Source organism: Vanacampus margaritifer, chromosome 14, assembly GCF_051991255.1.
Source record: "Vanacampus margaritifer isolate UIUO_Vmar chromosome 14, RoL_Vmar_1.0, whole genome shotgun sequence".
NCBI lineage: Eukaryota > Metazoa > Chordata > Actinopteri > Syngnathiformes > Syngnathidae > Vanacampus > Vanacampus margaritifer.
In genome coordinates, this window is record NC_135445.1 from 2128570 (window position 1) to 2152136 (window position 23567).

The window sequence follows — 23567 nt, forward strand, 5'->3', positions numbered from 1 at the left end:
AGTGCTTTATTTACAACAAAGTTTGCTCGATTTTGCATTAGCAAGCACAAAAGTTAATTTCTGATTTTTATGGCAACACATTTAGGCAGACGACTAGATGGGCCAAAATGAAGTGTGCCTTTTGCTGGTTTCTGCTTGATTTCACATTTTCAGTCAGATTTTTTTGTCACATTCATATCAATCAATCATCACAAAACCTTTGCTGGCATTTATGTGGCAACCCGTTGAGGCAACACTTTCGATTGACCGAAACCAACTTCAAATGTCCTTTCTATTTCCCACCGGTGTGACCGACCAGAGCCTTTGTTGTGGCGCTCAATGTCTCCGCTTCAAGACTCCTCGGAGGTCCGCGCATTCGAGTCCCACTTGGGCTTCCTCTTTATTGGCGGCGAAACGCTTTACGCCGCCGCAATGAGCTCTCGTGACCAAAAGAAGGCCACTCGTGCTGAAGGGTCCGCAAAGTCTCCTGAAGTGGCCGCCTCACCGCCGGCCCAATTAACACGGCCGAGGTGTTACGCCGGCAGCTGGCGCTTAGCGGGTGGCCGCCTTGCCCGACCACTTCTTGAACTTGGGCGGCCATTTGCAAATCAATGAGCGCAGGTGGAGGTTAAATAGGATGCCAAGATGGCTGACATCATGTTTAGCAGCTTGTTTAGGAGGTTAAAGCATCGCCAGCACAACAACGGCTGGCCCGGAAATGGGACAGTCGTTCTGAAATCTCCCACGATTCCCTGCTACTGGTAGTAGTATTGTCGTCATTGTGGTCATTTTGAAAAGAAATGTTCAGTAGTCAGTTGTACTAGTTTTTGTATTGTATTGTATTGCTATTGTCTATGTCCTTAGTACTATTAGCATTCATGCTAATAGTAGTAGCAGTAATGTCAGTAGTACAAGTACTGTAGTAGTAGGAGTATTAGTAGTATCTTCACTAAGAGGGGTGACAAAATTAGTGCGTTAATTTTGAGGTAATTTAAAGTTCCTTTAACGCCACTATTTTTTATTTTATTTTTTTTTTACAGGAGAGCTCAGTATTGTTCATTCGATTTGACATCATCATTGCTCTCCTTTTTTTTTATTTTTATTTTTAAAAACCAACAAATCAATTAAAAAAATTTTAATAAATGTTTTTTTATATATATATATATATACTTTTTTTTGAGTGAGTTTTTGGGTGTGTATGTGCGTGTGTGTGTGTGTGTGCGTGCGTGCGTGCGAGCGTGTGTGTATTCATCAGTTCACCTAAAGCCCATTAAAAAAAATCCCATACTAATAATATACCACTATTTTTTTTAACGCGCGATTAATGACCGTCCCTTACTTGGAATTCCAATCGCACATCCACGTTAAAATTTAGCAGTAATAATATTGCATATATTTGTGGAGACTGGGGTCAAGTTGTGTTTTACAATTTTAAAAATGTGCAGAAGTGACTTCATGTTAAAGATTAGATCGCATTTAATCTGAAAAGAAAAATGCACTGTTGAGCTGTTACCAACATCTTACAAATGCAATTATGCCATCTAGTGGCAGAAAAATGACCCCAACACAAATCCATATCACACAGTACATCTTTTTAATTTTAACACAATTTTATGAATTATTATTACACTGTATCAATGAGTAAAAGATGCAGCCATATTTCTATTATTTTGACATATTTTTCCCACTTTTATGTTAACAAGAGTATGGCAACTTAGGAAAAAAATATTTTATTGTACATTTGAATGTACATTTAGAGCAGATATAAAATTTGACATGAATCGTGAGTTATTATTGAAGTCATGCGATTAATTACGATTACAAATTTTCACCTGACACCCCGAATAGTCAGTAATGCTATTAGTAGTTGTATTGTCAGTAGAAGCAGTAATACTAGTAGTACTAGTAGCATTAGTCTTTTAATGAGTGAGTATTGCCAATAGTAGTAGTATAATCAGTACTATAGTATTATTTATGTTAGTAATAGCAGTAGCAGCATTAACTCTAATAAAAGTAGTAGTAGTATTGCCCTAGTAGTACTAGTAATACTAGTTAGCTACTAGTCAGTAATACTCCCCATAAATACACCAATAAATATATTAGAGTATTACACACGTGATCGTCAATATTTGCAACTTTTACGGGCCTCCTCTTCCTCGTCCTCCTCTTCGTCCTCCCGGCGGTCCCCTCGGGGGAGTCCTGGCCCACTTTCCCGGGCCTCCCCACGGACCCTCGGCTGGGTGAACCTGACCAGTCAATTAGCCCAAGCGACCCAATGTAAACATCGCGTGCGTCCCAGCCGCCCCTGACATACATCGACACACACGCACACACACACACACGCACACACACACACACACGCATATGCTGTGTTAATTACATGAAATGCACGGAGCACTTTGTATGAATTAATACTCACACTCACTCACGCACGCACACACACACACAGAGTGTATCAATTAAGTAAAAGCATCCTGTGTTGTGTTGACTTTCACACGCCACACTCGCTAGACGTCGTTAATTCATTTCGTTTCTATACATACGATGTGACAAAAATGACATATGAAATATTTGTTTTATCACATTATCATAATCCCCATTGAAAGTACAGTTGTATGAGTCTTTTAACAAGACTACTAGAAAGAATACTGAAAAATACTCTCACAAACAAATACTGAAAGATACTCTCACGATGTATATTGAAACACTTTTCAGTAGTGTATATGAGAACTTTTCAGTAGTGTGTTTGTGAGAGTAAAAAAGTGCATGTTTGCCTCTTTGCACCCAAGAACTAATTGCACACACAAGTGAAATTCTCTCATTTATTGTGAAATCCTCTCATATATTGTACACAACGAAAAGTCTTCTCACACCTGCAAATATAGAACTGAAATCCTCTCATGTCCACTGAAATGCTCTCGTGCGTTATAATAAAACGCTCCTACACCTTACAGTTAAATGCTCTCACACGTTACGCTGAAATGGTCTCATACATTGTTGAAATGCATTCATATATATATATATATATATATATATATATATATATATATATATATATATACTATTTATAGTAATGTGTATGAGAGAATTGTTTGTTGAACACATTTTTAAATGTATTTTTATTTTTAAGTGTAGCATTTTTTTTTTTGGGGGGGGCACTTGCAAACAAAGCATTTGATTTTACAGCAGGAGAGAAATCCCCTTTAAAAAAAACAAGCAGCTGCAGACCATCAATATTTAATATTTAGGGAGTGGCACAAGTGCTCTCACACACACACACACACACACACACACACACACACACATACAAAATTGGGAATTAAAGACACTTCATTAGGTACACCTGAAAAAGCTCGACTGACGTCCAATACAAAAGATGTGCATACAAATCTGTTTATGGTTAGACGGGCATTGTTGCTATTCTTTGTGCAATTTATATATATATATATATATATAAAATACAATATAACATATTTATTTTATATATACATTTGATAAATATGTTTATTCGAGGGATTAGTGAAGAGGGTTTTTAGCAAAGCAAACAAGTGGCTGCATGTCAGAGAGCACTTTTGTGGTTTACTGTAGTGCGTGCGTGCGTGTGCGTGTGCGTGCGTGTGTGTGTGTGTGTGTGTGTGTGTGTGTGTGTGTGTGTATAATCAGGCCACTTTGCAGAGTTTGGACTGGACGAGCTCCAGTCAGCAGGTTTTACCTCAAAGCTCCACACTACTTCACCTTTGAGGCACACACACACACACACACACACACACACACACGCAAAATATAAATCAATGTATACTCAAATTGTAGTTCGGGAATTTAAACCCCAAGGTTGTTTTTATCATGAGAAACGTTAGATCGTTTATTTATATTTATAATAAATTTATTTAAAAACAAAAACAAATGTGTTTATAGAAAAAAAAATTCAGACACTCCCGTATGACCAATTATTTACAAAAAAAAACATCTTTGATGTGTCCCAAATGTGCACAATGACCTCCCCCAAGGAGCAAAGCTGAGTTTTCAGGCCCTGTGCCTCAATGACCCTCGAACCCTGGACCAGCCTAGCCTCCTTAGACCGCTTAATCCCACCAACATGGATTTAAACAAACAGTGTAATCCATAACTCCTCTTTTTTTTTTTTGTTTCTGTTTTGGGGGCGGATTCCCACACTTGCACGACATCAGTCAAGTGACGCGTCTACCAACTATTAGCATGTTAGCATCTCAGCAACACATTAGCACTTGGCCATTGAGGTTTCCAAATGAGCGTTAGCTCACGGGTCCAAGCCGGTTATTGCTGTTAGTATTGTTGGAACTTCCATTTTGTTTGTTAGCATGCTAGCTGTTAGCATGCCTGTTATGCCCGCTATTGAAACATCAATTTTGTGGGAGCAGGAGAATGTCTATGTGGCATGCTCTCTGTTAGCATCGTTGGACCATCTGTTTTTTGGGGGGTAATATATTTCTTTTTCTTTTAGCTGTTACCATCCTAGCTGTTAGCATGCTAGCTTTTATCTTACCAGCTATTATCATTGTGGGGCCACATTTAGAATGTCTATTTTTATTATTTTTATTTTATGTAGAATAATTGACATGTAGCGTGTCTACAGCAGTTGTTAGGCGTCTAGCTGTTAGCATTATTGGAACTTCCATTTTGTTGGTTTAGAATGTCCATTTCTGGGGGCCACATGTAAGATGTCCATGTGTACTGTTACCCTTCTAGCTGTTAGCATGCAAGCTGGAATTTAGCATGTCCATTTTGGGGGGGGCTACATGTAGAATTACTGACATACAAATTGTCTATACGGATTGTTAGCCTTCTAGCTGTCCACATTTTAGATGTTAGCTTTCAACCTGTTAACATGCTAGCTGTTACAGATACAATTTCCTTCATTTTATTGGAACTCCATGTAGATGGGGCTCCCAAGAGTTTAGCATGCTAGTCATTAGCTTTGTTTGAACATTTGTTTTGGGGACGGTAGTGTTTCCACGTTAGCCTGCTGGCTGCCATGTTAGCAAAGAGGCATCAGGCCCATTCGTAGCCATGCAGGGAATGCAGGTGTGTGTTTTGGGAGGACTCAACACCCCCCCATCCCCAACCCCGCCCCTGCCCCTGCCCCTCCCTCCCGGCCTGCATCCAGCACCTCTGCGCTCCCTTGAAGCGGTTCATCAATATTTTGGTTGGCCTTTGACTTGACCCGGCCGGTGGGACAATGGGATTTGGGGTACACTAAATGGGCCGGCTTAGCAGCGGAGGGCCGACTAATGAGAGGATGTCGTCTTGAGTTTGGAGTCGAGTCCAGAGGGCAGCCGAGCGGAAAAACAATCCGACGTTCCGTTAAGCCGCCTCACGCAAACTTTCAAAGCCGCCCGGGACACTTTGGAATCGGCCTGCGCCCTCCCCGGCACCCCCAAACACCCCGTATCGTTCACCTCCAAACCTCCTCTTTACACCCAAAATGGTGTTCCGCTTGTACTCGCGTTTCTGCTTCCTTGTGCGTCACAGGCAAAACAAACACTTTTACGGTTTACCTCCGTGTGTGTGTGGTTGTGTGTGTGTGTGCGAGACAAAGGCAGCTTTTGTGTGTTTGGTGTACTTTCCCCTCGCCGCCGTCGTCGTCGCTTTTTCAGGCCCTCAGCTGGAGTAACACAAAAAAAACAACTGCAGAGGCGAGTGGTTTCTTTTTCTTACTTTAATTTTCTTATGCTACATTTTGCTCTACATGCTCATTTTTATGACTTGTGCGTTTGTCAGTATGAGGCTGATAATGGACTTTTACTCACCACTGTTGCTTTTCTAAAAGTATTTTATACTACTTTGATCCAATTGAATATACTAGTAAAAAAAAATACTATTGACGCTAAATACATTTTTACTGGATTTTTTGGGGGGCGAGGAACAAAATTGTACATTTCCATAGATTGTGATAGTTTAACTGTTCATGTATAAATTAGAAGGGTAGTGGTTGTCAAATTCAGAACATATTAATTTTCCTTTATTATTATTATTATTATTATTATTATTATATAATATTATTATTATTATTATTTTTTTATTATTATTATTATATAATATTATTTTATTTTTTTATTATTATTATTTTATTATTATTATTATTATTATTATTATTTTCTCTTACATATTTTTGTGTGTGTCAGTGTGAGCGATTAACTTCACTACTGCTGCTTTTAAAATAAATTAATAGATCACTTAAATAAATTTAATCCATCATATTTTGGCAAAATCATATTACATATATTACTGTATATATTATGTATTACATGCTTGTGTGTGTGTACGTGAAAGGCAACTAATCAACAAATAAGTTGTATTTTATTTATTTAGAATATGTTTGTAAAATAAAATGTGCATTTTCACATTTTCAGTTACCATTCTTAAAATAAAAGTAGTGCTTATCGAATATATTTTTGTAAGTTAAGAACTGCTTCATAATGTCAACTAAATATTTTAATATCATTTATTTCATGCAGTGTGAGACCTTCACTCCCCTACTGCCGCTTTCTACAACTCTGTCATACTTGTAGTGATATTACAGGGCACATAGAAAATTGATTTAAAAAATAAAATAAAATGAACAGATTGATAAAAAATAAACCTGTATTTTGCAGTGTGTAGTTAATGTTTTTTGTTTAGTAATAATACAAGTAATAATTCTTGAAACGTTTCTGTTTTTCTTATTATGTATTCATAATTTCATTGAATTAAAACCATTGCAAATGGAACAGATATTACAAAAATTGGGTTGCATATTTTGTGCTATGCAATGTGGGGCAAATGATTGACTGTAGATTCACGACCGCTGCTTAAAAACTATTTATACTTGCACTGAATAGATTATTTTGTAATCATGTATTTTCCCAAACTTAAGTTACCTGTGTGTGCTTCCTGTTCATCCTTCAAATAAAAATGCTAATTGTCCTGGAAAAAAAAAGAACACAAATATTCATTAAAATGTGCAGCTTAAGTGTTTGAATCCACTTTACACTTGAATCTTCTTTAAATCTCATCTCATCCTAATTTAATAGTACAGTTGTGTTTGAAACAAAACTGTAAATGTACAAAAGCTGAATGTCGCTCAAAGACAAAAAAAAAAAAAGGCTATGAATGAACCACCAAAATTCACACTCTCATCTCTGCTCACGTCAACTTCAACCTCTGAGAAATATCAAAACAATTGCCACAGTATTTTGGATTTTATGTACATTAAGCGTTTGTCTCACCGTACAGTGCGCTTTTCAAGCACAACTGTATGTGATATTTCTGTTTTGAAACAAGAACCAGTTGACACCATTTTTTTTTTTGTGGGAGTAGAAAAAAAGGGGCGGAAATAGAAATGGCCGATGCTAACGGAAGTAATTAATATGGCCTACCCGTTAAAAACTCAAAGTAATGCCAAACAGGAATATTACAGTGTAATACAAATAATAATCATAATCATAATTATTCACATTCTCTCGTTATTAATTGTTGCCATGGCGACGACGTGGCCGTTTCCATGTAGACAGTGTGTGGTGATTTATTAGCTTGGGGTGCTAATGTTTACGTAGCGTAAAGCTTCTGACTCCATCACTGCTGTCATAATAGGAACATGTGAGCTCTTGCTCTTATTTATCTTCATGCCAGCAATATTATGATAACACACACACACACACACATTCACACACACACACACACACACACACACATACACACGCACCCACTCCATCCCCATTGGCTGACTCTTTCGAGGAACCGCCTCCCTGAGTGACAGACTTCATCGCTTTCGCTCCAATAATCTCGCACAAATGCTGCTGCATGTGGCCGGCGCATCCCTGTGTGCCTTACGCATGCACGCACGCACGCACGGCACGGTGGCGCAAGTGGATCGGACGGGGTTAGATACCCCCCGTTGTGCATAGACCGACATCCGCCCCTCGGAAATTCTTGCGCGATCTCAACAACAGTATGCGTTAAGCAATGTCTTCCGAGCCTGAAAACAAAAGACAAATGTAAAAAAATTCAATGTGTTTATATAAGCTGAAAATGTTACATGAAAACATACAAAAATGGTAAGTTCACAAGCATTGGTGTTCATTTTGTTGTTTTCTGTGCGTTTTTTTTTTTTCAACAATTGGATGATTTTTGGAGCCTGAAAATGCAAAAATTCACAAGTGGTTCTCAAAATAGAAATGCTTTTGTTTGTCTACACAAACCGAAAAAGCATGACATGAAAACGTACAAATAAATAAGGTTGAGTGGAATTAACTTTGTCGTTTTCACAACTTTGGAACAATATTTGGAGCCAGAAAATCAAAAGTTATAAAGTGGCTAAAGTGGATTCAACCACCACCCCCCCCCCCCCCCCCCCCGCTATGTTTACACAAACTGACATTTTACGTGAAAAAGGGAAACATAAACAAGGTTGTTTTCATTGTTGTCCACAATGATGGAATCATTTCAAAACAAAACATTCTAAAGTGGGTCTCAAACTGGAAATTTTTTCCGTATGTTAACGTGAGCTGAAAACGTTACATGGACACATAATATAAAGAATAACATAATAGGGTTACTTTACATGACAGAAATGGGTTTTCATTTGATCATTTTCACAATGATGGAATGATCGCCGTAGTCTGCAAATGCAAATGTGAAAACTTTTCAGAGTTCAGTTTTGTGAAAACGTAAAAATTGAACCGTGTCATTTCGGTTCAACATGAAAAACTTAGTTTTGGTGTCTGTAAATTGGTTTTATTTTTTCTATACCTTTTAAATAAGTTGAAAAAGTTTTTTTTTTTAAAAAAGAAGAAGAAAGTGGTGTTGACTTCATCCTTTGGTGTGAATTTTGAATGTGACTTGTACATGACTGCTAATTAGCTTACTAGCTCCCTTAGCTCCCTTAGCTTTTTAGGGCTAAGCTTGCTAGCGCCAAGGATAACAACTAGACCTTGTGTTGGCAGCATAACCTTCGCGCTGTAGCTAATGAACAAAGAAGCTAGCTCGGTACGTGACACCTGGGTGGTCTAGTACGCTGCGATGGGGCAGTCATATTTAGTTAGTTAGTTTTAGCTAGTTCCACGGCTTAGTTTGTTTTGTCGCATCCTTCTTTGACCTTCTCGCCATGATGTGTCACACGTTCAGGTTGCAAAAGCTTGACCTTTCTCCACCCTGTGGTGCGTCAGTCGAAAAGAAGATGGCACTTCAGAAGGAGACAAAACACCAGACGTACATCCGTAGCGTTTTAATGTGCACGTTGATTAAGCAATACAGTGGTGCCTTGACTTACGAGTGACTTTTTCAAGATATGAGACATCACATGGTGGATATTATTGTCGTGAGTTGCCAGCAAAAATTGTAATTCAGTTTATTACTCCTAGTCAAGTTCACTGTAAAATAAACATAAAACAAAGAAAAATACATGTTATGTGTTTAAGCAAAACTCACTAACTTTTTCTTTCGAGAGTACGTTAGCTTAATGCTAACACACAATGCAAAAATACCATAGACGGGCTAACAAAATTAGCATCGACATTGTGACAATTATAACCCTTTAAACAGCTATTTTGCGGCATACCCTGCAGGTTTGCAATTGAATTGTTTATGGTTGGACAAGGTACATAAATGGTCCAAAGTAGTTGTTGTGCACAATAAACTTGAAATAAATAAACAGTAGTTGTAGTAATTAATCTAAACCAGGTATGGACAACTTCATGCGCTTTATGCGCTTTCAACGAACTGTCAACGGTTCTTGTCGTTGGTCTGTTGTTTGTGTCCTTTTGTATTATTCGGTCACTCTTCAGCTCCCAGGATGCATTGCGGCGTGCAATGCTGATCTTTTCCCATCATGAGGTCATCATTGTTATTGTTGAAGTGTTCATTTAAGTGTGCATTCTTGTAATCTTATCTGTACAGCGATTTACGACATCCACTCGAATTATCCTCCTCACCCTCAGATTTACCCTTTTTTTTTTTTTTTAGTTATGGAAATAGAGAAAATAAAGTCAACTTTTGGGGTACATCTGGCGGCGCAACCGCAAACACGACACGCGTCTGTGTGGTTGTGGCGGCTGATTCGGATGATTCTGTGCTGCGGGGGCGCTTTGCCAGAAGCGGCGGTCCGTTGCAAGCGGATCGCTTACAGCAGACTGACACCCAGACTTCAACCCACACACCTCACAGAGCTGAGCCCCCCACCCTCGCATCACCCCCCCCCCCCTCTCTCTCACTGCCACCCGTCTCCGTGCCAACATGGCGAGAGCGAGAGGCCGCCTCTTGTTGTGGCCTCGCACCTCCGGCCTTTGGATTGACAGGATTTAATCCTCCTAATTGACTATGTTTAAAAGTTTAAAATTCAACATAAACATCTTTTTTTTTTATGGGTTTGCAATTCAACTTTTAATTACGCTGTCATTCACGCACTACCGTTCAAAGTTTTGAGGGTCTTTAAGAAATGTAATGTCTGGGCATTTTCACGTAGGGGTGTAGTCACTTTTGTTGCCAGTGCGGTTGCAAAACTGACTAATTGACATTGTAGCAAAGTGTCATTTCTTCTGCCAAACAGTTTAGCAACCACAAAATTAGCACTTAATCAAGTTTTTTTTATTTGACAGTTGTTTAAAGTCAACTACAGAGATTTTTTTCATGACTGTAAACGAAAGCAGAACCTTTTTGTTGAACCGAAAGAGATTTCTGTGCATGCTTATTAAGTGGGCCGTAAACTTCCTCCCCTGAAAGTTACTCTTACACGTTTTTTTTTTACGTAAGAGTGATCATAATATGAAATGGTCCAATTACATTATTCCAAAAAATCTAAATATCCATTTTTATGTATTAAATAAGGACATTTATAAATGACCCAAAACTTTTGAACGGCAAACTGTATACATTTTTCAAAATGCAATTCTGAATCAAAAATAATAATAATTGCTGACGTGCCAAATAAATTACTGTAAAGCTGTTCCAATACTTTTAAAGGAGAAACAAAAACTTTTATTTTTTTATGAGGAAAAAGTGTCAAATGAGAATACAGGACTCGTGAATGATCACTTTTCAATTTTACTCATTTATAGTTCTGTACCCAAATATTCACATGAAAGAAATGTATTTTTAAAAGACATTAAAAAAAAAAAACTTTAATATATTTAGTCCATTTGGAATCCAGCTGTGGACAAACCAATTTGTATACTTACTTCACATAACACTTGGAGGTGTAACCAATATGTTAACCAGAGAGCGGCCTCTGGGTGCAAAATCCTTTTTTCGGTAGGGGGGGGGGCGCTAAGCATCCTCACCTCGCATATTAGCCGGCGGGCCTTCCTTAACCTTGGCGGCTGTTGAATGGAGGCCACGCTCGCCCACCCTTTGCCAACTGCCTTCCCTTCCGTCTGGAATGGAATTAGAGTAAAATTACAGCATGAGGTCACGGCTCGCTGGCAACGAAGTCAACAAACCTTTGAAGCTGGAGGTTCGGCGTCGGGATAACATATTGGCTTCAGTGAGACGGAACAGTGGGAAGGAGGGGGCTCAAATTTGGGGGAGAAGCCGGAACATTGGTCTAGGAATTAAAAACCGGTGAGCTATATATATATATATATATATATATATTAGAGGCACCCTCGCCGTGACGTCAACATGATGATGTCACAATCAAGTAGCAGCCGGCGAAGATGGAAAAAAAAAAGAGAGGAAATGAGTTTTTCCGATGAACAGTCGGACCACACGGGATCATTTCGGAAGTCTTCAAAACTCCCCTCAGGGATTGAAATGGAGAAGCCGCACACGACGGCCAAAACACAGTCAGGCTGCTGTCGTCCCAGCAAAAAAAGCCCAGCCGTGTTTTTTTCCCATCCTAATTTTCAAGCAATCCTCCTTTCCACCCATCAGAAATTATTTTTTAAAGCTTTTTTATTATTATTATTATTATTATTGTTTTATGCTCCCAATCATTTACAATTATCATTTATATTTCTTTCTTGAATCACCATTTTTCGGAAAAATCTATTTTTGGTTGGATGGAAGTGTTGTCTTCCATTTACACATTTTTAGTCAAGCCTCCTCAGATGTTCAGTGTTTTTTTTTTTGTTTTTTTTGTGTAGCTCCAGAAAGCACTTTATTAGTTGGAAAAGAAGATTACTTTGTTTCACTTTGTAATTATGTGCCAAAATGTGGAAAAGACAATGCATTTAAGGCATTATTAATTTATTAATAATAAATTGACAGAATTTTCAAATGGCATTTTTTAAACGTCATCTTTATGTGTAGAATGTTAACTCTTTGACTGCCAAAAACGTTAAATAACGTTTAGTAAAATCCTATGGCGTGCCAAAGACGTTAAAATACGTTTTTTTCAAAACAGAGGTGAAACTAATTGTTAATTACTGAAAAGCGGAATAAGGTAGAAACAAACTTTTTTTTCTGATGAAAGATGAGAGTCCAATCTTTCATTTGGTAGTATGTGTGTTTCCATAGTCCAAACACGTAATTTTCTGTGGACCTTGAAAGATCAGTCAAAAATGCTTAAATCGGCTGGCACTGGCGACATCCCGTTTCTGAAAACGTCTGGCAGTCAAAGAGTTAAGGAAAACCATGAATTTGATCCATTTTAGATTCTGGCTGTAACATCACAAAATGTGGGAACGACTCTAATGCGCCGTCTGAACGCACAACATTCTTTGAAAATTCAGAGCCCCTAGAGCCAGTTACAACTAGTCACCTGAAATTTGGGAGACATGTCTGTGATGAGTAAACCCACAAAAAAAAGTCTCAAGAAGCCACGCCCGAAAAGACACCAGAAGTTGACCATGTTGGCTTTTTTTTTAATGGTCATTTTTAGCCGTTTTCCAGGTGTCCTTCAAAGCCAAACACCTTCTGAATATTTTGTCCAATTGCTCCCAAATTTGGACCACATACACTAGACAGATGGATGATCCTAAATTGCAAAAAACATTTAAGAAGTTGAGGAACGCAACACGAAACACGGTAATAATGGCACGTTGTTATTTTTGCGTGAAAACAGATGGAAGCTGCTGCGGCAGTGAAACGGCACTTTTGAAGAGCATGCGTGTGCGCGTGCGTGCGTGCGGCGTGGGGGTGTAAAAGCCACTTTTGCAGCTGGTGGTTGTACGAGAGGGCAAATGGAAGCCTAAGTGGCGCTCTCTAAGCGCTGCCGATGAAACACGTCGCCATTGGTAAACAAGCAAAGGCGGCCCTCTTGAAAAAAGACAAGCGGGCACATCCAAAGTGGAAAAAATATTCATTTGATTTGATGGTTTTTTTTTTTTGCTGTACAAGAATGAAAGCGTAATTGCACATCCACTACAGTAGGTGGCAGTGACTTAACAATAATAAAAGATGACATTTTTAAATTAAGATAAGATTAATGAAAATGCAAAAAATTCAAAATGATTTAAATAAAAAAACACGCATTCCATTTTCAAAAGTTAAACAGTGGCAGACATAAGGTGAACATTTTTATTGCATGAAAAAATAAAATAGAAATGAAAATAACATTTCTAAGTGAAATAAAATGCAAGAATAAAGTAGAAATAAAGTGAAATAAATGAAAATTATGTTTTAAAAGTTAAATAAAGTACAAAAATGTAAATTAAATAGCTAATTTAACTTTACGTTTATGGCAATAAAGTTTTTACTAATAAAATCTGGGCATATCCTGTTGTGAGATGGCTAATTAATAATCCAAAGAGACAAAAATAACCCCCCAAAAAACATAAAAGATCATGAAAGTCTATTCATCAGTTGGGTGATGTAAAAACTAAGTATCGGTATTGGTATCACTTTGGGCAAAATCATCTGAAGGGAATTCATCTTTTTATTTTCAGTGCAAAGGAAAGACATTCCGCCACTAACTGGAGAATTTGTATCCGATTACTCCGCCGGCGCAAGCGCAGTGGGCGGCGGGTGGGCTCGGCCACCCCTACGTCGATGTCGTACTTTGATAGGGGGCCCGAGCGCATGTTGTGACGGGGAACAGGAAGTGCTCCTGCCTGGGGAGGAAGTATCAAATAAAGCTCCACCGAGACTCAACAGCACAATCCAGCTAACACGGCGCACTAGCTTAAATAAGACCACAGCCAGTCATATGAACCGCTTCATTGTTTTGTCTACAAATGTCAAGATGAAAAGTTGTCATTGAAATTTAAATTTGAATAAAAAATGTAAAAAAACGCAAAAAAAACGAACTTAAGATGGATTTCAGCTAACCTGCCCTAATGAGGGAAAATGCTCTTTGGATGGCTGGACGGTGAAAAGGAACTCCAGTGGTTGTGTGTGTGGAAGTCGGGGGGGGGGTCTCTCAGGAGGGTCTCTGCCTTGCGTCAGCATTGCTGGTGTGTATTACCCGCCGCGTGGCAGCATGACGAAGGGTCCGTTGATGTGTTTATGAGCTGGAGGCGTTGTTGCGTGTAAGTGGGCAAGGCAGGCCTGCAGCTGACAATGCTAAATGCTAATAAACACTCTGACTTTGGCGCCACATGCTGCCAACTCACACTGCAAAAAAAAAAAATCAACTTTAACAAAAATCAAGGGGAAATATTTCACAATTTCGATATTCAAGTGCAAAGAATGTTTCTTTTTAATTGAGAAAAGTTAAAAATCACATATGAATCAGACATCTAACAATGCCAGACCTAAACTGATGTTGCGGCCGAGCTTAACATCTCATCCGGTGATACTGAGCTAACTAAATAGCTATTAGCTAGCTAGCTAACAGCCACATAACAAGCCAAGCTGCTCACCTTGTGCTATTGCGTTATCTCACTCTCTATCTGTCCGTCTGTGTGTCCGTACATAACTAAGGGAGCTAATGAGTTCATTAGCAACCATTAAGCTAATTGTCCAAACGGTGTTCTGTTTTGTTCACAGTTAGTCATCAAGCTAGGTTAGGTAGTTCCTCATCTAGCATGCTAACCAGTTATCGTAATTACATAAGCAATGATGCAAGTGATTTATTTATTTACTGTTAGTTAGTCAATGACTAACTAAAGAAGAAGATGAGGATAACTAGCGCCGCATCGCCAAATGTGAGCTAACAAGCTGCGTGCGGTTTATTTAGCACCCTTCAGCTCTGTCGCTATTCGTCCTCCATTTTGGCCATCTCACCCCGGCGTGAACTCGCAGATCCACCGGCCGCAGAATTATGTTGCTGCATTTTTCCACTTTTTTTTTTCCCGTTCTATTTTTTTTTTTCTTTTTTTCTAGCCGCCGCCGTGCAGCACGTGTTTGCTTTGGCGTGCTCCTCACGCAAAAACACGCCTGAACTGTAGCTTATCCATCACGCTGGTGCACAAACGCCACGATAAAATAACAGGCATTTGTTAGCGCCACCTTCATTACAAACTCCCACTCGGCCTACAACAATAAACGCAAGATGTACGCCGGCCGCTGGGAAAGTCCCCTTTGCCTCCACTTACGCTCAACAATTCACATTCAGTACTGCTTATATCCCGTTCTGTGACTAAGATTTACTTCAAATATCCTCATATCCCCTCTCACTGTGTTGACTTTTACAAGTCACAAACATGCATGGCCAAAATGGATAAAAAATAACTAGCTAGCCAGCTAGCGCAACATGAGCGATGACCTTTTATTTGCAGTCAGATTAGCTATATCTTGCAAGTTAGCTTGGTAGTTAGCTAAATAGCATCAGGTGAGCAGCTTTGATCAAATTTAACTTGGTAGGTAGGTAGTTGGCTTGATAATTAGAGCAATAACGGGTCCGGGTGGCGGAGTGGTTACCTTCACTTGCCTTCGGTGCAGGTTGGCGCGAGTTCGCTTCCCGCTTGGGAGGCCATATGAATGTGTGAGTGCAGCCAAAAAAAAAAAAAAAAAAAGTTAGGACAATAACACAAAGTGGGCGGGGGCTAATTATTCCTTGTGCCATTGGGCTAGCTACCTAACTAACACATTACCTAACTAAATTGACAACTAATTAACTAACCCGCGGACTAATGACAATCAAAAGATTAGCACTTTTGAGCTAATTAGCTTGCTAGCTAACAAACTAACTCAATGGTTGGATAACTAAATTAAAAAATAGCATTTTATCTGAGATAGCTAGCTAGCCAGCTGGCTGGTTAACTAACTAACTAACTACTTGTGCTGAAAACAATCACTTTGCTTTTAAATCAAGCTTCTCATGGAAGACATGAAAAGGAAGGCATGACACATGGAAGGAAGGACAATATATTAGGAATTTTATAAATATATATATATAGCTAATATTTGTAACTTATTATAGTTAAAATAAAACAAAAACAAAATATGTTTTCCAAACACTGAATGAGCAAACCTTGGCTTGTCTTCAGCTCTTTTAAGTGTTGCATGTTGTCAGCTCTCTTCGTGACCTTTGAACCTAGCAGGTTCAAATGCTCACCAACCCTCAATTGTGCTCATGTCAATGTAATCCATCAGAAAAAATAAAATACAATTTAATGACATTTTCTTACAGGCTTAAATTTATTTTTTGTTCAATTGGTTTTAAAACCGCAAATAAATGATCAGGAGTATGGTTTTGATTATTTCATATGTTATCATTGTTGTGGTTGGTCTAAAAGGTTTTAGGGAAAGCCTGCATTAGACGGGTGCCGGTGTACCTAATGTTGTGGCCTGCCTGTGGTGCGTCCATAATGTGGGTCATTGCACTTTCATGCACTAAAACTCTCATGATTTGTGTGTCTGTCAGGAAGAAAGACATGCACACGCGACTTCATGGAGCAACACTTGGCGAATGTGTGTGTGTGTGGAGTGGGACGGAGGGCTGTTATGAATGAGTTTGTTCACAGGTTTTAAAGCCTCCGTAATACCGTATTTCCTCAAAAGTGACCGTGACACAAATAGAAGCTGAAAAGGAAGTATACTAACTTGGACACAAAATCTAAGTAATCCTATTCTAATACCCACAACATAACAGGAGGATTTTAAAATAAGGGTATCGATTATTGAGACACAAGGGGTAGGTAAAGCTGCAAGATGAACATTGGATGAAAGCGCAACAAAAAAAAAAAGATGGCCATTTACTTTTGGCCAGCTGTCTAGGAAAAGGTTTCTCAAGATTCATTGAGCCAAGGCACATATTTGACATCGTAAAAACCTTCATGGCAAACACAAATTCAGTCACAGAACTGTTAGCATAATTAACATAATTGTCCAAGTCATTTTTTTTAATTGCTGTAACAACCACAATAAAAAAATACCAAAGTGCTTCTTAAAAGCCAATTTTTTCATATTGCGTGAAAGTAAGACGTTGGCATGTGTTTTTACGATAAACTGAAATAAGGATTCGTCTCAATTATCAATCATTTGCTGTTCAATTTCAGGCATTGGCCTTTGAGATGTTTTTTTTTTTTTTTTTTTTTTCATCCTGTCATAATAGACACGCCCACCAGTGAAATTGGTGACAGGGCTAATTGTACGAACTGCCAATGAAACGATTGCTGGGTGCTGGAGCTTCTTTTTTTTTTTTTTCGAGTGAATAACCTATATGACCGGTTCAATCCAAAATGGCCGACGTCCTGTTTGATTCCCATATTTAAAATGTCTGATCTTCTTCTTTTTATTTTATTTCATTTTTTTTATTTTACTCAGCTCAATTTCTGACATGTTGAGATGCTAAATGGCCCCAAAAGGAGTGGTTTATTATTATGATTATTATTTTCATGAATGGGTCATCATTTTGTGGGGCTTCACTATTTCCCCAAAACTTACCCATTTTTTGCAAGTGCGAGTATCCTGGTGAAAATCTATTTAAGGAGTTCCCACGACAACCCCCCATAAAGACACTCAGTCAAGCCCTGGGAAGGTTGCCCAAATCAGCCCTGGACACAAATTTTTTTTTTGAATGAACAAGTCCATCGTAACAGGACGCATAAAAAAAAAAAGTCTCAGGCCCCGGATGTCCGGAATGGAACAGGAAGTCGACCATTTTGGTTTGAAGCAGCCATTTTAGGCAATTTGGACAAATTTTGTATAAGAGAATTTGAGGATTTGTTTTCGTCCGAAAACGTTCTTGCCTATGCCAACAAAATATGATCATTTAAAAGAGTTTTAGCTTGAATTATTAATAATAGCACTTTAATTAACTACTTTTTACACTTCACACATTTTGCGCACAGTTTTTGGCCATAAATGAGTAATAATTTGCAAAATGGAGTGCACCAGGTAGCATTGAGATTTTCAAACTTTTTACACTAAGTACCATCATCATGACTGATATCAAATACGCGATATACGCCCATCGATCATCCAAAATTAAGCTCTACCCTCCCAAAAAAAGTGCACAAAATGCTTTGCTTTAATAATTTGTGGCCACGATTTAGGTTGCCTTATAACTTTCAAACAAAATGCTAATTGATGTTCTACGTTGTGGCTATATTATTTCATAACGCAAATCTGTACATTGTGGCCGCAGTTTAACATTCTGTGTATATGATACGTCATATCTAGATACCCAAAGTGTTTTGGTTTTATTTGTTGGTTTCTGTTGTGTTTATTTGTCAACACGCTGACCTCCTTAACTCTCCCACTTGCTCTCTCCACCTCTTTCGCTCTCGCTACCCTACGTTGCGTGTTGCATCATCACGCAATGTCTGTCCTCTCGTGGCCCAGTGAACTAGCTGCGAGCGATGCACCGATTTAGCTGCTATACACTACAACACGCACGCGCAGTGCACGCCGGTCACGGAAGCGGCCGTACAGACAACACACTGGAACGATGCTCAAGTGTCGAAATTGTGTTGCGGTGCGAGACTACATTTGGAAGGATGCTTTTTGAAATGGATCACCAAAATGGTGCAGATGTTCAGAAAATGAGGGCACGGCGGGAAATATCGCGTGAGGGTGCAGGCTGCACCTTGTTGTCATGAGCGTGACGAGGGTCACGCGCCGCCTACACTTGTGCGCATGCCCGACATTAATGTACAAAAATATAGTTGAAAATATGAAATGAGCAAGCCTCACAATGGATAGCAATTATTTTAAGATTGATGAAATTGTAAATATTGTGCCAATAAGTGTCAGGCCGCTATTGGATTTATTTGTGTGAGCGTCACATGTGCAGGTAAGCAAATTACTGTATATATTAATCATAAAATTAGAAAATATTTTAAAAAGTAAATAAGTTATAGGTTCAAGTGGCAAACATGTAAAATATTAATTGTGGCATTGACTTATACTGAAAAATACAAATGATCTTTTTGGTGATCTAAAAAACAAACTCAAATTTGTGGCTATTAGAGATGAAAAAAATGTCCTCTCACGTATTATTTTCTTCAAAACAGAATTTATTCTCCTTGTAAAAACAAGTTGTGTAAAAATATCACACTTCATTTACATTTCGTCGTAGCCAAAAAATGTACATTATTTCTTTATTACTCAAATAAACACACACTGCATGTTATAAATGTATGACTTATTTTTTTAAACTCTTTGTGGTTTTATTACAAAGTTTAAAATCAAAAAAACTGTTCAAATTGGCAGAACTATTAATATTAATAATAAAAAAGAAACGTGTTTGACACATTAATACATTATTATTATTATACTTTTTTTTTTTTTTTAAACAACAACATGTGATCATTTATAGCAATTCGTCCTGAGATTGTGGCTGGAGGAGACAAAAGTCCAAACATCCTGATTTTCAAGCTACCAAAAATAAAAAATAAAAAAAAAGAACGAAATATGAACATTAAATATCTTCTCAAACCGCGTGAACGCGCACGCCAAATTCTCCACGCGCGCGCGCTACAATAAACATACAAAAATAATCCTCCTACCTTTCACTGAGGGGCCGTTTTATTTTGTTCGTTTGTCTTTTGTTCGTTAGTTTGAGTCTGCTTTAACAGCCGCCGGCCGTGAAGTTCTCCAGCGGGTGCAAGACGGCCGAGGGGGGGGCCAGCCCCAGCGAGGCACCGGCCATCACCGGCACCACCACCGGGGAAGTCCTGGAGGGGCTCGGCGAGCCGCCGCCGCCGCCGCCGATGATGCTCTCAATGGAGAAGGGCGAGCGGTGCGCCGGCGAGGCCGACTTGTGCGAGCCCTGCAGTGGCCCGGCGCCGAGCTGCGGGTAGAAGCGGCCCCGGGGTCGCTCCGCGGAGGGCAGCAGCGAGGCGGCGGGCTGCAGCGCGGTGCCGCCGTGCCGAGCCGACTGCTGCTGCTGCTGCTGCTGCTGCTGGAAGGCCAAGAGAGCCGAGTGCGTGTGGTACGACTGCAGCTGGAGCCCGTAGCCCCCGCAGCCGTAGCCGGGCGCGTAGCCGTAGGCGGCGGCCGGCAGGAAGCCGCCGTGCTCCCGCAGCAAGTCCTGCGTCTGCTGCCGCTTGAAGCGCTTCCTCCGCCGCAGGAAGCTTCCGTTGTCGAACATGTCCGCCGACTCCGGGTCCAGCGTCCAGTAGTTGCCCTTGCCCGGGTTGCCGGGCTCCCGCGGGATCTTGACGAAGCAGTCGTTGAGCGACAAGTTGTGGCGGATGGAGTTCTGCCAGGCGGGGAACTTCTCGCGGTAGTAGGGGAAGCGGTTGCTGATGAAGTCGCAGATCTCGCTGAGGGTCAGCCGCTTCTTGGGGCTCTGGAGGATGGCCATGGTGATTAAGGCAATGTACGAGTAAGGCGGCTTGACCAGGGGGTTCTTCCCGGCGGACGACGCCGGCTTGTAGGCGTCCCGCCCGGGCTCCGAGCCGGCGGCGGCGGCTGAGGCGTCGGACGGATGCGGATGAGGCTGAGGCTGCGTCGGAGGAGAGCCGCGTCCGTGCTCGGCCTCCTCCCCCTCGCCCACCACGTCGATGTCGGTCTCTTCCGAGAGGACGGAGGCGTCCGACATCTCGGAGCTCAGAGTCATGGCTCGCCTCTCACGCCCGGCCGCGTCCGCCGGGGCCAGATGAGGAAGCGCCGCCGTGCCCCCCTCCCTCGATGAAGCTCATGCGAGGGGGAGGATGAGGAGGAGGGGGAGGAGGAGGAGGTGAGGAGGAGGTCGCAAGAGGGAGACGACTGCCACTTTTTTCCTGCCGCTATGTCCATACGCTTCCAGGCGGGTCGGCGTCCTGTTCCGTGCCGGGTCGGGCCCGTGCAGTGAAGCCGCTAGAACGCCACGCGAGGGCCCGAAGTGAATCCGGGAGGGGGCGGACCGTCCGCCACTAGTTATACCGGCTGGCCGTTCACGTGACTTGTATACGTCACACAGGCCGAGCAAAAGAGAGGGAAGTCTTAACTTATTTTAAATTCACTTTCTATTCATTAACGGGAACATTAAGTGTGTGTTTAGGAAAATAGTTTTTTAATCTTTTTTAAATTAAATACTGCTTTAGCATTTCTCCCCCATTGATAAAAGATTAATTAAAACATATGAGAAAAACAACCAAAAAGGTATTAATCTTTTTATTGAAGTGGTCCAATTAGTGGTTAATTGTGGAGACTAATTACTATTATTAATTATTATTATTATTGTTATTATCATTATTATAAGTAGCAGTTGTAGCAAAATACAGATCACAAAAAACATTTTTATGAACGAAAAAAATAAAATACCAAAAAGAAGAAAATTAAAAACATAATATAATAAATTTAATAATATTTATATTATAACAATATAAATTTATAAAAAAAAAACATAAGAAAATATAAGTGAATTTAATGAAAACAACAAATATATAAGAAGTACAAAGAAAATAAAACATGCACAATACATTTAAAAAAAGAAACAAAAAGCTGGGGAATTACTTGGAAAACTTAAAAAAAAAAAACAGGAACCTTCTCAGCTCAACTTTATTGACAAAAAAAACAACCATGAGCTGAAACTATGTTGAACATAATATATTAGTAAAATAAAAAATAATGGCATAGCTAAAATAATAACAATGAACATCATATTCTTTTCAAGTAAACTATATTTCTTTAAAACAAAAACAACAGCCTCGAAGCGCCCCATCTGTCTCTTGACAGTCCGCGCAATACAGCAAAATAATTTACATCAACATGCAACAAGAATGCTTTGGAAAAAAAGTACAATCAAAACATTTGTTTGATTTCCTCAATGAATAAGAACGAGTTGGCGCTGGCGGAACGTTGCGTGATTCGCTAGTTATCTCCATTATCCGCCAGCCATTTGCAATGGGAAAGAGTCAGCTGTTAACTCGCATCAGTCACGGGTCACGCAGAGCATGCGAGACCCCCCCCCCCCTCCACACACACACACCACTGCTCCACGCACACATCATCGGCATGCAATAAAACAACAACATTTCTATGAATGACATTTAAATGTCAGCAGCAATAACACGCTCGCTGCTTTAACTAAATAAAGACGTGCTAGGACCCCCCCCCCCCCCCCACCACCACCACACACACACACACACACACACACACACCACACTCAAGCCTCCAGCTTGTAAAAGACGATTGACAGTGAAATGCATATAGGCCTAATATAACAATTGTCAAGATAAATACTTATTTTTATTGTTACAAACACAATTAATAATTGATTTAAAAAAAAAACATTAATAGGTTTAACGCTTTATTTGGAGGCCAGACAAAATGTTGATGTGCAGTAAAAAGTGAACTTGAAGACGATTTCTTCGAGTGACTCGTGCAGATGTTATCTTGAGTTCGGCGCCATCTAGAGGTGACTTTTAGACTTTTACAACAAGGCCTACAACATTTCTCCGTAAAGTGCTTTTCTTGAACTTAAACACACTAAACTTAACTCTGAATGTAAATGTTAACGTACATACGTTCATGCTCGACCGTATATTTAAGCATAAAGGACTAAATATTATGTATTTGTGTTACTATCAAACGGTGTCATTTAAGGCGGACTTGACGCATTTTTATAACATCTCGTTTAATATGGATGCGTTTTATAAATTTATAATTTTGACCACAAGTACTGTAGTTGTACTGCAACATGGTGTTAAATTGTTTCAAGTTGTATAGTTTGGGGGGGGGGCGTAATTCATGAGTGGAGAAAATTGTAAAGCAAAATGACATTTTTAAGCCGAAAAATTTATGTTTTGATTATTATTATTATTATTATTATTATTATTATTATTATTATTATTATTATTATCATCATTAGTTCGGGGGAAAAGTTGTGCCCTAAAAAGTTAACGTTGTAGATAAGATGTTTTTTTAAGCGTCTCTGGAAGGAGACATTTATTTTCTTCTCCACATATGTAAGAAAATAACCCGCTCGACACGTGTTGCTTTTGTGACTGTCGCTTCAATTAAAAATACGGGTGTTCATGCTACTTTTCTTTTTATTTTATTTTTTTTAAATGTACTATTTATACGTTTTGAAACGTGGCTATAGTTGCATTACTGTTAAACTCTTTAAAAAATTAAAAGCATATACAGCACAAATTACAATGTCAAAGTAGAATAAACTTTAACTTTAACAAAAATAATCCATCCACCATGTAAACAAGTAATACAAGCTGTATGTTTTTTTTCCAATTATGTTTTTGTGCGTCGAAAGCAGTAAGTGTCGAAAAAAGGAAAAAAATGCAATTAAGCGTCCCCCCAAATGCACCCCCCCCCCACACACACACACAGAATTCGTGCCAAAAAATAAAATGCTGCATCGTATT

The 23567-nt window shown here is 39.5% G+C and overlaps 2 protein-coding genes across 2 annotated transcripts in view; one reads left to right on the forward strand and one right to left on the reverse strand.

Annotated features, from left to right (window-relative positions):
* Positions 1-23567, forward strand: part of btf3 (basic transcription factor 3) — a 49797-nt gene that overhangs the window by 22311 nt on the left and 3919 nt on the right. The gene's annotated exons all lie outside the window — the stretch shown is intronic.
* On the reverse strand, positions 19294-21077 carry foxd1 (forkhead box D1). Its single transcript, XM_077542497.1, has one exon. It carries the CDS (start codon positions 20819-20821, stop codon positions 19829-19831), a length of 993 nt encoding a protein of 330 aa, XP_077398623.1. The 5' UTR covers positions 20822-21077; the 3' UTR covers positions 19294-19828.

Bases quoted from the DNA above. Each gene is read 5' to 3' on its own strand.
- foxd1 (XM_077542497.1), bottom strand. From the start codon at position 20,821: ATGACTCTGAGCTCCGAGATGTCGGACGCCTCCGTCCTCTCGGAAGAG.